This window comes from Watersipora subatra, chromosome 2, assembly GCF_963576615.1.
Source record: "Watersipora subatra chromosome 2, tzWatSuba1.1, whole genome shotgun sequence".
In the NCBI taxonomy this organism is placed as follows: domain Eukaryota; kingdom Metazoa; phylum Bryozoa; class Gymnolaemata; order Cheilostomatida; family Watersiporidae; genus Watersipora; species Watersipora subatra.
The window spans coordinates 64576794-64592105 of NC_088709.1; the positions used below are offsets into that span (position 1 = coordinate 64576794).

Genomic DNA, 15312 nt, shown 5'->3' on the forward strand with positions numbered 1-15312 from the left:
GTCCTTGACAAAAATATTTTGCCGATGGTGGTAATAACGACGCTTATGAATTACGAAAAGTTGAGGTTTACTTCTATGGCCTGGAATAAAGTGATTTTCTAAAGCGATAACAACCGTTTCGGTAGCTGTTGGAAAAAAACGGTTCGAGTTAACAGTGTTGAGTTCGAGTTATCTATAGCAATTTATCATTACGTGGGAACGGACCAAAGAAACCGTTCGAATTAACCATGTGTTCGAGCTATCCGTGGGCGAGTTATCCATGTTTCACTGTATTTTGCACCTACAACACAACAGAGTAAGACATGGTGAATCTTTTCATATCAAATAACGGTAATGTGAATTTTGTTGCAAGTCAACCTTTAAGCTTTGACTGAATTGGCATTTGTTTGTCCGCTATTGTCCTTTAGTTAGAATACTCGGGCTAACACTATACCTGACATTGCAGAGACACGTGGAAGAGCTTTTGCTGTCGAAAACGATTAAACCTGTAGCTGCTATCAGGAAGAATTGCGTAGGAAAAGTCGATAGAAAGAACAGGGAGTGTCAGATGTGCTCTCTGCTCCTGCTTGAACTCGAGGTCCTTAAAAAAGAGTTTGCTATGAAGGTCAGTCTTCCACAGCTCATCTAGAGAGTTCTTGCTCTTACTACTAGAGGGTAGATATACACACATGTAAGTCATCTACTATGAGAATGCAATTAGAGTGAAGTGTTAGCCTAATGGAGTTCGTACTAACGACCTACTTGTCTTCACCGAAGAAATACATCGCCGGCGTGTAGTGTACATATTTCCTGTGGCTACACACTGACACTGCTAGACGAGGAAAAATAGTTTGACCAATGATAGTTATGTCAGATGGATTGACCAATGATAATTTATCTCATTCGTTGGAAGACCATGATGTATTATCCATTACCCTTATTAAAGTGTTGTCACATTCATTATCTAATATGGATCAACGACAGCTCGTGATAGCAGTAATGTTTGTGCTGCCATTTCTATTGCTAAATTTTTGCTCAAGCAGAACGTGTTACACCGTCAACAATAATAACGATCGAGCTAAAAATACTTTGAATTCGTCGTATGCATCTAACGCATCGTCGTATGCATCTAACGCAAGGAAGAACTTTGTTTCATCAGATTTATCTTCTTTAAGAATTTCCAGAAAGTTTCGTGAACAGTTCCAATTTACACTAGTCTAAATTCATCTAGAGTATCTTTATTTTTATATCTTTATATAAATAGTTTGTGTGAAGCCCTGTTGGCCATCATCGTTCACAAGCGAATTTATATGAATCTGAAAGTTTGTTGTCGTCTGCCATCATTTGGTGTCTGTACAGCTATAGCGATTAAATCTAGCTATAAAAATCTCTAGCGCTGAAGATTTGATCTCAGAATCTCCCGTTCATAAGGCGACCAACTAACCTATTAAGCTACAAATGATGCAAAGAATTCATTAAGCGATATGACTCATTATCTGGGTTAAAATAGGCATAGCAACTCCGCGTTACGCCCAAGGTCACTAAAGCTTGCTCTCGCAGCTCTTATTAGTAAGTTTAGCAATATGGATACTAGCTCACTCAATTTGGCCAATGGCAACTACATCACCTGCCACTGCTTATAAGCTGTTTTTTAATACCTGTGCAAAGCTGGGCATTAGGCTAGTCTTACATAAAATTAGATTGTGTTGAAAATTATTATAATGGAATCGACATTATGCTGGTAAGCATAAATTAGTTCAGCTAATCACAGATGCGTAGGTTTTATCTCTACCACTCTATACCAACATGTTCGTTTTAACATGTCTTTTCTTATTTTAAAAGGATTTGTCTGTTCACTGGTATTGAGTGGACAGCTCACCGAATGATTTAACGTCTCGAATTTGCTGCTGTTGTTGCAGTTTTTCTCCAACAACATCACAACCCAGCTCTAAGATTCATCCTTCTAGCTTTAACAAAGCCTAAAAATAGAAAATCCTTCATCTTCAGCATAACTACCAGCAATATTCAATTGATGCGTGTAGCTTAACTTCTAGGGCCATGAAGAAGAAGATAACTTCAAACTAGTCTCTCATTTGGAGGAATACCTCACCTGTATGAGTCTAGGCAAACCGCATCTCCTTAAGGATTTTCTCTACAATCAGCTTATACCAAGGTACCTCTATTGTTGTCTCTCCATATTTTGTAATCTATTTATTTAAAGGACCTCTACTTCAGTCTCATTCAGATGACTTCAAGTGTGCACCATCTTCTACATAGTTTCTGATAAGGTCATTTAGCTATAGGTTCATATACGAGATGTCTTGGTTATAACGAGGGTATCTGTGTTAAAGCTTCACATATGCTCTCAGATAAAACAGTAATTTTATAAAGTTTTCAAATCATATATAACAAATATTTAATTTGTTTTATTTTTGGTAACTAAGATGCATATATGGTGTGTGCAGACTTATACTGATTGACTGTGAAGTGTTATGTGGTGGCATTTCTAGTGTTTTTAACGCCAAGAAAAGTAACTACAAGATGAAAAATGTTGGAAGTTGTTCACCCAGACATTCATTAGATGCATCTTTGTTTTATCGTCTTCATGTTCTAGGCAAGCTTTGAAGTACAAACTTATGATTTAGACGAGTGTTTTTAGACAAAACAGCCACCTGTGTGATAATGTCAATCTATGGTCAACTGTCATTCAGAATACTAAAGTGTCACTATCTTTGTTGACCATTGTGTCAGTATTTCACTAGTTTGTGTCCAGAGCACCTGTTTTACATTGTCAGAATGTATATTGTCATAGTATTTGCCTGCCACAGGAACTAATGTTTGTAAAATTGCTTGGCTAGAATTTTAAATCTATATTTCAAACCCTTGTCTGGTGCATTTCTACTTTAGTTACCAGCTGACCCTAGCCCAAGTTCTTGCAACCCTTCTCACTGAGTTGGCGCAGGATCTGCCTACATCTCTCAAGAAACTTCTGGTGGCAGAAGATAAGAAACCATTATCTCTAGGCAGTGTGAACTCGCGAAGGAGTCTTCCTTCACCCTTCTCCGCTATGGTTCCCTCTTTCACCTCTCTTCTCTCTGAACCAGGGAATAGCCTCCTCTCTTCCTCCATGGCTGGGTGAACTTTCATTCGTGTATTAACTAGATTAGTTACTTAAATGTTAAACTAGTTTTTATTTTAATTTAATTTTCAAGACTTAAGCCTGGTGACAGCGCAATGATCGCGCGAGGCCCAGTGATCGTGCTCAATGCATTTCTTGGGCTGGGAGGCAGTGTTTCCATATCGCGCGTAAGCTCTATGCTTGCTTTGGACAGGGTAGATATTTTCCTTACTTTTTTGTAGGCAAGACATAATTCTTCGGAAAAACAGACCTCCGTTGCGAAATTACGCCGTCATATAAAAATCAGGCTTACTCTTTCGTACGGGAGACCGATTTCTTCGGAACAAAGCCCTTCGCTGGAATTGTGGGATAGGTTGAAAAGGTCTAGCGGTGTATTGTGGGATACATAATCGCACGCACCCATCGCAAGGATCCATTCTGTTGGATACTTGCGATCAGCGTACGCACGTCGCGCGACCGTCGTGCGTTGACGTTTCCATATCACAACTGGCCTACGCACGACGTCGTGCGCCTTGTTGCGCGCCTTGCGCTGTCATATGGAAACCAGGCTTTATTTTCAGCTTGTCGCCAGAACAATCTTTATTTACTCTTTGGTATTTTTATGAAAACAGAATACTGTCGTTGAACTTCAGGCGCCTCCATTAAACAAGCATTATTATTAAGCTGATAGTTGTGTCACGATGTTTGGAGTTGTTTCCTTTTCTAAAATATATTGTCTTGAGAAAGAAACTCCAATCTGTGCTAGCTTCGTGTCTGTTTATAGAGCTCGTAACCTGCAGGCACGGAGCATGTCAGACAAGGGACAGAGGAGCATAGCCGTACCCGGTGAGCTTCTTAAAAAAAGTCGTAAGGCACAGAAACTATCTTCTAAAGGCATTTCTTCAAGAACTCGCTCTAAGACTCCTATAAAAGGTCAGTTGTAGATTACGACAGCTCGTTGCGTTGGTTAAGCTTGAACCACTTATTCTCACAAGACATATGGTATTCAATCTGACTTCTCTTTCTTTGCTTAGAGAGTTTGTGTTTCTCAAAGAATTTTAGTTGCCCAGATAATCGTTTTTCTAAACAACACGTCGCCCCATGATTTATATGCCTCAGCAGTAGCCTTGATAAAAAGTTGCCAAATACTTAATGTCCAAATTTCGTGTAAGCTATTCTGTTTGTGACACATATTTTGAGCCATTCAACAGAGGAGAAACAAGAAGGCTAAGTTTCTAGGATTTTTAGATCGGCAATCCAAACCACTTGTGCTTGTCTCAGCGTGCAAAGAAAAACCAATGTATAGAAAATTACTTCAAGGAAAAAAATATTTTGCGCTCAACTGTAATCTCAAGTGTCCTTTGTTCCTCAGTGCTAACTTACCTATCGTAAATGCTCTAAATTGACTTGCGGTTAATTTTTCTAATATCTTATTTATTTCATTGCTCTGGCTTCATTTTTATTTTTTTTCTAAATGTTTGTTTTATAGTTATTTAGGGTTAGTTTGAATTATTTTGGCAAGCTGTAAACAAATTAATTTGTTTAGAGTTGTTATTTATGGATAATATTTGTTCCCGATAGAAATTCTAGATGCCAACATGATGAAGAGCGGCGATGTGTAGAAGTTACATCATATAGTTTAGGTTTTTACGGCAATTTAGTTTATTTTGTGTGAGATGGGATAACTCCAGGGGAAGGCTTATCACCCTGTGTAATCAGAGCTAGCTTCAATATGCATCAAGTGGCTGAACAAGCCAATTTTTCTAAATTAGTTTACTATCTCAATTCACACAGATGGTTTGCGACAATTTCATGATAAGTAAGTATACATATGCTGTTTTTACAAAAAAATTTGGCTCGGTTTTTGAATACTCAATAAAAAGTTTGTTAGCAAATTTAGTTCACAGTTCAATGAAGGTGAGCATGTAATAAATTCTATTATTGTTCGCAAATCACCATATTCGGAGTTGTCTTTTCTTATGTTATGAGTACTATTAACAAGAAAGAACAACTCTTATTGTATTTTATCACAGCTTGCTGAACTTGTCTGAATGCATATTCTGACCAATCCCATAATCAGATCATTAATTTCCATGTCCTGGCCTTATTGACATCGATATACTATAGACTGATGTGATAATAAATTTATCAGTTGTCACATCTATTCATTCTCCTCCATGTTTACATCCCATCTATTGTTATATTTTCACTGCTCACTTATCTGACTGGTTTTAAAGGTTTACTTGCAACAAAGTTCACATTACAGTTATTTGGTATCAAAAGATTCACCGTGTCTTACTCTGCTGTGTTGTAGGTGCAAAATATGTGGAAATGTGATTACAAGCTCTTAATAGCCCAAAAACGAACAGTTAATCGCCGCCATCACGAAACCGCCGTAGATCAGAATCAGTTTATTCCTCTGACGTAGTCATTCCATTCGGTTATTGTTTTATGTTCTCACACGAATTGAAAGGCCAATAGAAGGCTTAATATAAAACTTCTCGTAGCACTAGTTTATGACAAACACTTCAGGTTTTACCGAACACCTCGTATCAAATATAGATACTCGCTACTTTACAGTTTTGTTTCGGCTTGGTCTAATCGTTTAGTCGTAATCTGATCATGTGACCCATACTTCCTGCCAAACAGCGCGAATAATTTCTGCAACATTTTTCGACTATCACAGGTGACCTACAGGCTCGTCATGTTTATTAGACAATGATATGTACTCCTTCAAGCTAAGGTTAAAAAATTAAACAAATTTTCACAGTAGGTCATAAGATATCAGTGCTGAAAGTGACAGCATTTCAATCGTGATTAAATAGACGCGTCCGAACAATGGACATGGTTTTATTGAATGCGTGAAATATATTTGCGAAAATACTTTGATGAATGAGGTTGCATGAAAGTGTAAACAGAAGCCATTTCGTTCCTCTACGTCCCGTTTGAGCCGTTTTGGAAAGAGATTCTAATCTACGGCGGTTTTGTGATGGCAGCGATAACTGTTCGTTTTTCAGCTTTTAAGAGCTTTTAATCACATTTCCACATATTTTGTACCTACAACAGAGCAAAGTAAGACATGGTGAATCTTTTTATACCAAATAACTGTAATGTGAATTTTGTTGCAAGTCAACTTAAGTAATTACCAATATAAATGGCAAGCTCAACCTAAGATAGACTGTAGTCACGAAATAAGAAAATATGTGGGGAGACAATTTCTATCAACAACAATGTAGAACAATGATTTTGTTGGGAATAATGTAATCCATATATCAGCTATCGAGATATATCGAGATATCAGCAGTTGCTGTTTAATCTCGTAATGATTTTATGGCCCACTTCTGGCATGAGTTTCTTTATTTTATATTCTTATGCGACACTAACTGGCAGATAGTAAAGCTGCTGCGTTGTTGTTTGTTTTACTAATCTCTCAAGCAAACGGTGGTCCCGCTCGCACCTAATTATGCCCTAATTATTGACTCAGGGTGCCTGATTATATAACAGGTAAATGAAATTATATACCATCTTTTATACATTCAAAGTTTGATAGCCTGGACACTCCATTGTATGGCTGTTAGCTGGAAATTGTTTACTCGGACCCTGAACAATGATTATGTCATTTCGAGCGCCACTGCAAGTAGAAACTTTGCACTAGCATGCATGCTGAATCCTTTTACACTTGATGAGTTTGCGAAGAAACCTCCAAGGGTTGATACTATTTCGCCGTATCTCAGTGTTGATGCCACAATACTTTGGTGATTGTCGATGATAACAATGTTCACACTATCACATACCCATCCGCGTTTGCATCGGCAAATTCTCCACGATGTAGTTTTCTCATTTTCCTAAATGTAACATTACTGTTTTTGTGTGCTTGAATTGGATCATAGTCTCACAGCAACTATCATAAAGGGAAATAAATAGACTATGCTATCCGTGACACCAAATCACCATCGCTGAAATGGTGCACACTATACAAGATGTCGTTGATGCTTGGCGAACTATCAGAAAAGTTTAACAGCTGCAAACTCTCCTGACGTATCCGCGATTTCCCGATGTATCCGCATTGTTTTATTGATGTCATCAGTTAACAGTGCACATAGTTAATGGTGAATGCCGAAAGGACAACTCCGATATACAGTACGATGGTGTTAACCAGCTTTAAGTGGTACTCATTTGCTCTATTCTGCATTGATGCAGTCTGTTTAAAGACAAAATGGAAAGCATTGTGAAATTGGAGGCGTTGTGAAAGGCTAGATTTAGTTAAGATCAGCAGTCAGCACTTCGGAGGTGAAAAAGGCTCAATATATTTTGCCTGTGTGATTCCTACGTAGTCAATCAAGTCAGCAATAAGATCAGAATATGTGTTTTATTTGATAAAAATTAGTGCCTTGGCAGTGCCCTGTAATTACTATATGTACAACTATTTTAAAGAGTCAGAAGGTGGCTGATTGGTGCAGGTGTTTGTTGTCGCTCTACCTAGCTGTATGTCACAAGTTTGAATCCCACACGATGCAATATTTTTCTGGCTTTTTATTATACTCTGGATGTTTCATATTTTTTAACATTGTTTTATTTTCAACCTCCGTTTCTTCACTTTCACTTACAAAGCTGCGGTAATTTGAGAAACTTTGAGTATCCTATCTTTCTCGAGAATAACTTCGTCTGTAGAATCAGCTATTTGCTTTATGTTGAATGTTAAACAAGTTATATATTATGGCATTCCTATGTCGAAATTTGATTTAGCCAAAAATCATTTAATTAATGCACAATGTTCTGGTGATTTGAGCTAAGTTTTACAATCTAGGAGTTGTCTACTATTGACTATGTTACTCGATTGCTAACAGATTAGCTGAAATGTCATCTGTCAAGTTTTAAGTGGATAGTGCTAATTTTAATGTTAAAACCAATTTAAGATGAGTAAATTCCACAACCTATTCAAACACTTCCATCTATTTTTTTAATCTTGGTGTCAGTTTAACCGAATCATTGTTTTTTTCAATAAGGGCGGTAGGACATTCTATAATACGGTATTCTAATTCTTCATGGGCCCTTTAGAGAAGCTTACGTCTTACGCAAAGTCATTTGGACCTTTCCGAGATTTATCCGCTTCAGTTAGCCTATATTTGGATTAGCTATAATTACTGTTTTGATCAGGGCTACTGTGTTGAACGCGTTTACATTGTGCTGGGTGATCAGCCGCCGCCATTTTTGAGGCGATAGAGTTCATTTGCAAGAAGAAAATTTTTTTTTTTACAACAGGGAGTTACTAGGCCCATACTATTCGAATGAGATGGAACATTCTAATTTTAGTAACATATATTCATAACTTCTCCATGCCTAGATTTATGTCAAAACCTATTATAGATTGTCTCAGTTTCGTCTGCTCTTTGTGAGATGGGTTGTTAAATGCCAACGATAACTTCGAAAACTTGAACTGGTAAACTCCGAAAACTTGGAATATTGCGATGCTTTCATATTTCTACTGCATCTAGGATGAGATATTCAGCACATAATGTAATATTCAACACTTTCAAGCCTGGACCTAAAATAATTCGGGAAATACTTTTCCCACCTGTTTCTACAACTGAGTAAACTTGTTTGCGTAGTTTCACTTGGTTTTTCCGTAGTTTCACTTTACATGGGATTATGAATTTTAGGTTGCTTCGCGCATAATACAGTTTCAGCGTAATTGCAGAGTTTTAAATTGATTAAACTATATTGAACTATTAGTTTTTGAGATATCACTGAAATACCGAAGGCACTTCTAACCAACATAGTATAGAACTGCAGGATGGACGGAAATCAAATGGGCAAATGGACATGCTTTTTATGACGGTAAAGATTAATTGATGGTAGACCCGAAACATTACAACATTACACAATAACATCGACAAATGGAAAAATGGTATTCGTTAAAAGCTAATCATGATCACCGCTGCTGGTCACTCGACTGCATCAAATTTTTTTTCAACTTCAAGTTGGAGAATCGCTGGCGGTTCTCGAATCACTCCCTACCCAGTCGGATTCGGCCATAATTTATCATTTGCATGTGAGATTTTATTAGCGATTTTATTAGCGATTTTATTAGCGACCATTGTTGAATTAAAAATTGTATGCCAAATTGTCTAACCAAAATACTATTCGTAGTTTTTCTGATTATATCGCTTTGTAAAACTACAAACCACATGCTCCCTCATAGCAAGTACAATGCACATCAAACCACATGCTCCCTCATAGCAAGTACATAGCATGCATGTGAAACCTCGATTTTGAACAAAGCAAAACGCAGACTTTTTCTGAATTGTAAAACTGCAATTTATTAGCAATTATTCATCATTGTTACTGAAAATAGCTTAGCTCAAGAGGTCATTGATTATAAATATTGTCAGTGTCTCCGGAGGTGTCTCTCCGGTATGAAACTGATTAGCAGAAGAGAGTAACGAGAGTCAGCCCATTGCGACATCAATCTTAGAAGACGGGTATTTTTATGTAAATTGTTATGACATTTGTGTCATTATGCTAATACAGTAATGAGATGGATATTTGATTGAGTCAATACTAGCCACTGCGTACCCTACTACTAACTAGTCTGTTCCACCCGTCTCTTTGTTACCTCAGCAGTGATTCATGGCAAAAAGGTCTTGGCATTTCCGAAAAGATTTGGTTGGAACTTGTTTGATATAAGCGCCGTTAAAGGGTGACTACCCCAGGCTGATGTTTCCTTGTGGTAGTGCTATCAGATGGAACTCTGTGGTGCATCAGACATGCGGATAGAGTTCAAGATTTATTATTGCTAAGCCTGCATGATTGCTGTGATATATATACATTACGATGTATAGTATAATGTTATAATTCAGTAAGTCGTCGAAAGGCGCAGCGTAAATTGTTCTTGTTATTTTCGTTAAGCTTTTTTGTGATTTTTTCGTTAAGGCGAATTTGTTCTGCCACACGATATCAACAATAATTTCTCTCAAAATTAAAATTTGGCGATTTGTGTGCTGATTATATATGTTATTAAGAGATATACATCGCTCGCCATGGCGAGTTCGGCTAATCCGTTATGGTAAAAATGGATTCGCATACAAATAAATGATGAAGTTTTAATTAAAAGTTTGAAGTTTACTAGAATACATACTAAAACTTCCTTCAAATATGTGTTTAGTAAGCTAAATTCATTTAAGTTAGACTAGAATATACAGAATTGACTTATGTCCAAATCGTCTTACGGCCGACCGAATCAAACGCGGCCGTAAGTCCGGCAACTTACTGTATATTATAATGCTAGTAATAATAGTAATAATAGCATAATATGAAGAGCACTTAGCTGTTAGTCAATCACTAAAAGCTAGGATCTAAAACTCTAAATCACAAGTTTATTTAGAGTTGTTCTCACCTGATGAGAACAAGTTTGAAACAAACTTGTAGCGATTAACTCAACGCTTAGTGCTCTTTATAATTTTTGATATTTGGCACATAAATTGATATCTGGACCATATACTAATATCCGACTAATTTATGGCTATCTGTCCCATATGTTGATACACAAATGTAGATAGGTACAGTCTAGTTTGAAATCTATGTTATATATTAGCAGCTTCAAACTATGCTGATGTTTTGTATTTCAGATGGTGAGCCACTTTTGACAGAATTTCCTACAGGGTTCCTCTCAAGGCTGAATGAAGGTCAATCATTGGCGGGTTAGTTATGTTTATCGAACTAAAAGTGATATATGTTTATTTGTGAGAAGGAATGGGATGCAGATCTGACAGCTTGCTCTATGAAAAATTAGATCCAGTCTGCATAAAAATTGCTATGCGTAGCGGCACCAACCCTAAGGTCTTTTCCTGGTCTTGCCAAAAGGCTCGGTATGCTGCAAAACATGAATCAAATGAAAGGCCGGACAAAAATTTAAAAAAAATGTTGCATCGGTAGAACTCTAGTTAATACATTTTTCTATTATTTTCATTTTATTTTGTTTTTATTTTACTTACGAAACTGCAAATGGGGTGTCAAATATTAGGTCAAATTTGTAGTTATTTTCCCCTTGCCAAATAGTCGCTAAAAAACACTCTCCACACACCTAGTCTAACTAGCTAGCTTTGTGAGTACCCAACACTTCCCTCTGCACTCTAAAACCGCGTAATAATAATCATGACTTGCCATCACAAGTGTCTGTAGTAATCATTTGAATAGGTGATAGAGTCGACACTTTGACCAGTGTAATGCCCCATTAATCGGAGTGCAAGCCATGTATGACCAGAACATTAACGGACATCTAAGACATTAAAATATTAAATTCCATTAATTTCCACAAGTTATGTTCCAGAGTGGGCGTATGTCTTATGAGCTGAGGCCAGTGAAAGTTTAGACTTATGACCTTGACATGATATCATTCTGTAATTACATCTAAAACTGGTTTGTATTTTACGGAATGCAATTCCATCTTTTTATTTCAATGTCTTGAGAAACTTGAAATTTAGTTAGATCTACATATATAGAAATATATAAAAGTATTTGAGTAAAGTTTATTCAATTTATTACTACAACCATTGGTTTCATACAGCCAGCGAGCTAGCTGCAATCGTCAGGGTGCTTGCGATCATCAGCTGCAATCCCTGACGATTGCAGCGAGCTCGCTGGCTGTATGAAACCAATGGTTGTAGTAATAAATTGAATAAACTTTACCCAAATACTTTTATGTATTTTAGCTCTATTTTATATTGAGCACTCTTAGTGTACATATATGAAACAAAGTATATATGTATATAGAAATATAAGTAATTATATAATATTATTTACTTTTTTGGTTGTATACTGTAAAATTCATCATGGATTTGCCTATGATAATAGAACATTCATACTCTTGGCATGTTCGCTTCTATTTAAAAATTGAATTTTAACAAAACCTAAGTTTGTCTTAACAGAAATGATAAAAGATTAACATGTCGTCGCGAAAAACAATCGTGACGCGCTATTGGTCAGTTTACTATAACAGATCAATTCAACTTGTCACATTGGTTATGTAGCACTCTGTTACTCAATTTCTTTTTTATATTTGAAAACCATTGAATAAAGGATGGCTACGCAAAATATTTCGCACTGCTTCAAGCAATTTTTTCGGATGCAATCAGCAGGAGTTAGTATTTGCTTAAATGTGGTTTTTAATCATAATTGTAAAGGTTTTACCACCTTTCAGGTTTACTATCAATCTCATGAGCTCCTGATAACAGATCAAATCAGTTAGAACATCGACTGCAAGTCACTAGTAAACTTATGAAAGGGTGTCTTCGTACTTATACCATGATTCTGTTTACATTGGGCATGGCAAGCCAAAGCAATGTCATCATTCATACTCCCTGACATAAATTATGGTGAATAACGAGCATCGCTGAAACATTCCTTCTTGGTGACCCAACCAATACTGGAGGTATGCTGTGTTACACAAGAATGCCTGAATGCGCTTGCCATTCTAGCTAACTGCTGAAATAGTGGAGGTTTCGATATGTAGGCCACTTTCTGGTCCTTTACATGTACATGATGCTCACGTGTGATAGACTTGTTGTTTGGATTCCGATTCGCATGCCCTTTAAAATACCAGTTCAAGGCTCATGGAAGGTTATTTCAATAGAGTTAAATTTCCAATTCTGTCATTACAGAGATCTGGAACCTGGAGTTACCCTTGCTCCGTGAATTACTTTTGGTCAATTATTATTAAAAGTAAAATAATTATAGTGACATGACAACATATAAAGTTTATCCTTTCTGACTTTTTTCTTGTATGTTGAAAGCGCTTGTATTTTAATGTTTATTCCGATATACTAACAAAATAATTTTGTCGTAACAAATATATTAATGACAGTACAATTGAGTTGTATTTGTGTCACTTTTTTAAAGCATATACATAATTACGTAAGGTAATTAATTCTGCATAGCATTTAAACAAATGTTCTACATGAAACGAAAAGTAAAAAACTATATGTGAGAAAGTAAAGTATATTAAAGATTATAATTAAAGAAAGTAATACTCAGAGATTATTTCTAGACAGTTTTTTTACGATTTTCACTGACTTCTTCAACATTACTTTCGTAACTGGAATGGGAATGGTTAGCAAAACCTCTGACATCACGTGTTGAAAATTACTTCAAGGTCTGTCAAATGTTAGCTCAAGTTTACATCACACTTGTATGTTGAAGTATTCATAAGTTGATGTCATCGTAAGTTAGGATTGACTGTATCATCAACAGATGAAAAGTTTATTTTTTAAAATAGATTATCAAATTAAATTCATTTGCTGGCTGTATCCAAGAAGGAGACGCTCTGTTGTATTATGTCGAATTGGTTGCCCTTCAAACCCTCTTCAGATTGTTAGTGTTTTTGCTTTATTTTTTTTTTTTAGCCTGTGAAAATAGACTAGTTTTACAACTAATCTAGACTCAGTCCATAAAAAGGTTTAGCAGCCAGTAAAATTCAGTAGGCAAAGTTAGGAGTCATCAGAATGACCCATTTTTCAGAATTGATAATTTTTGTTCACAGCCAAAACTTACATTAACATTACGTAGATGGCACGTGGGACTTTTGTGGTGAAGTAGACAACTGCATTCAATATATCTGCGACTTGAAAACAGAGATTTTTATGAGGTGTAACCATAGACCGATTAACTATACTATGTATAATACTATTAATATATACTATATTATGTATAGTCAATAGGTCTATGGGTGTAATAGTGACATTTACTGGAGTATTAATTTGTAAATGCACTTCTTTGCTGATAGTATTTTGTCTTCAAGCTGTTTTCATAATCAGTTGAGTTCTGGCAGACTATTATATCATGTTCAAGTTTCAATAGTTTTATTAAAAGTTGACTTGCAACCAAATTCACATTACAGTTATTTGGTATAAAAAGATTTACCCTGTCTTACTCCGCTGTGTTGTAGGTGCAAAATATGTGGAAGTGTGATTACAAGCTCTTAAAAGCTCAAAAACAAACAGTTAATCACCGCCATCACGAGAACGCCGTAGATCGGAACCTTTAAAGTTTGAATGATGTCCAGCATGTCCAGGCCTTAGGGCTGGTTCACGTCTATCGCTGTATGTCGGCGTTTTAACTGACGTGAACTGTAAACCTAAGGCATCGACGAAGCAACGCTGACACGTCAGGAATGTTTGCAGCTATCTAACTTGCCCGATACTTCGCCGAGCATCGACCACCAACCTTACAATGTGAACCATTTTAGCGATAGTGATTTGCGGTCACGGATAACGTGATTTATTTATTTCTGTTTATAATAGTTACTGCGGGGCTAGTATTTGGCTTTAAGCTTGTCAAAACAAGCGGTTTCTTTGTGAAAATTTAAAAAGAAAAATGAGAATACTACGTCACGGAGTATTCGTTGATGCAAATGCGGATGAGTTTGTGATAGTGTGAACATTGTTATCACAGACGATCACCGAAGTGTTGTGGAATCAATGCCAAGATATGGCGATATAGTGTGAACCAGCCTTCAGTTTTATGACAAAGTATATGAGGGGAGTAGCTCACTCGAATTACCATTCAAAACTCTTTACAGTTATGATGTTTGTTGTTTTTTTTTCACAAAGTGTGCTTTGGAGTACCTTATCCGTATAGCAATATTTATCATTGAGGGGGCTATATATACAGTGAAACACGGATAACTCAAACTTCAAGGGACCGAGCAAAAGTGTTCGAGTTATTAGAGCGTTCAAGTTATCAGGACAGTCATAAGTGCACGTATTTATCAGTAGATACATGTACATATACAAACTATATATCAATCAAAAGCATAGATTGCTTGTTGCAAGTTAAAGGGTCTCTCGCGTGAAGTTTTAAATATTTTTAATCAGAAAGTATAGATATTTTACTATCACTTGAGATTTGTTTGTTGTTTTAGGTGATGTGACTGCCAGGACGTTCTCAGATTAAAATTGGCAAAACTTGATCGCGGTTAAAACGCTCAGAAAAAATACATACGTATTTTTCTACCGAGCGTTTTAACCAAGATCAATTTTGCAGTAAGTCAGTTATTACAAAACTGCTTTACTATTAAAAACCCATTATCAATTTTGCCGATATTACTTTAAAGTTATCCAAATTTTACCTCGCTTTTCTTGCTTTCGGAGGGCTTATCGCTAAGCGGATGTTTGGTAAAACTTGATTTTTGCAAACCTTTAGAAAAGTCGTTAATGAAA

General features: G+C 36.4%; 1 protein-coding gene across 2 annotated transcripts in view; it reads left to right on the plus strand.

Moving 5' to 3' along the window:
• The window catches only part of LOC137387483 (treslin-like), a 79885-nt gene that overhangs the window by 23313 nt on the left and 41260 nt on the right, over positions 1-15312 (plus strand). For both annotated transcript variants that reach the window (XM_068073914.1, XM_068073915.1), the window contains exons 12-16: positions 446-604; positions 2034-2152; positions 2887-3114; positions 3882-4030; positions 10726-10797. In XM_068073914.1, coding sequence (XP_067930015.1) covers positions 446-604; positions 2034-2152; positions 2887-3114; positions 3882-4030; positions 10726-10797 — 727 coding nt within the window. The remainder of the gene's footprint in view (positions 1-445; positions 605-2033; positions 2153-2886; positions 3115-3881; positions 4031-10725; positions 10798-15312) is intronic.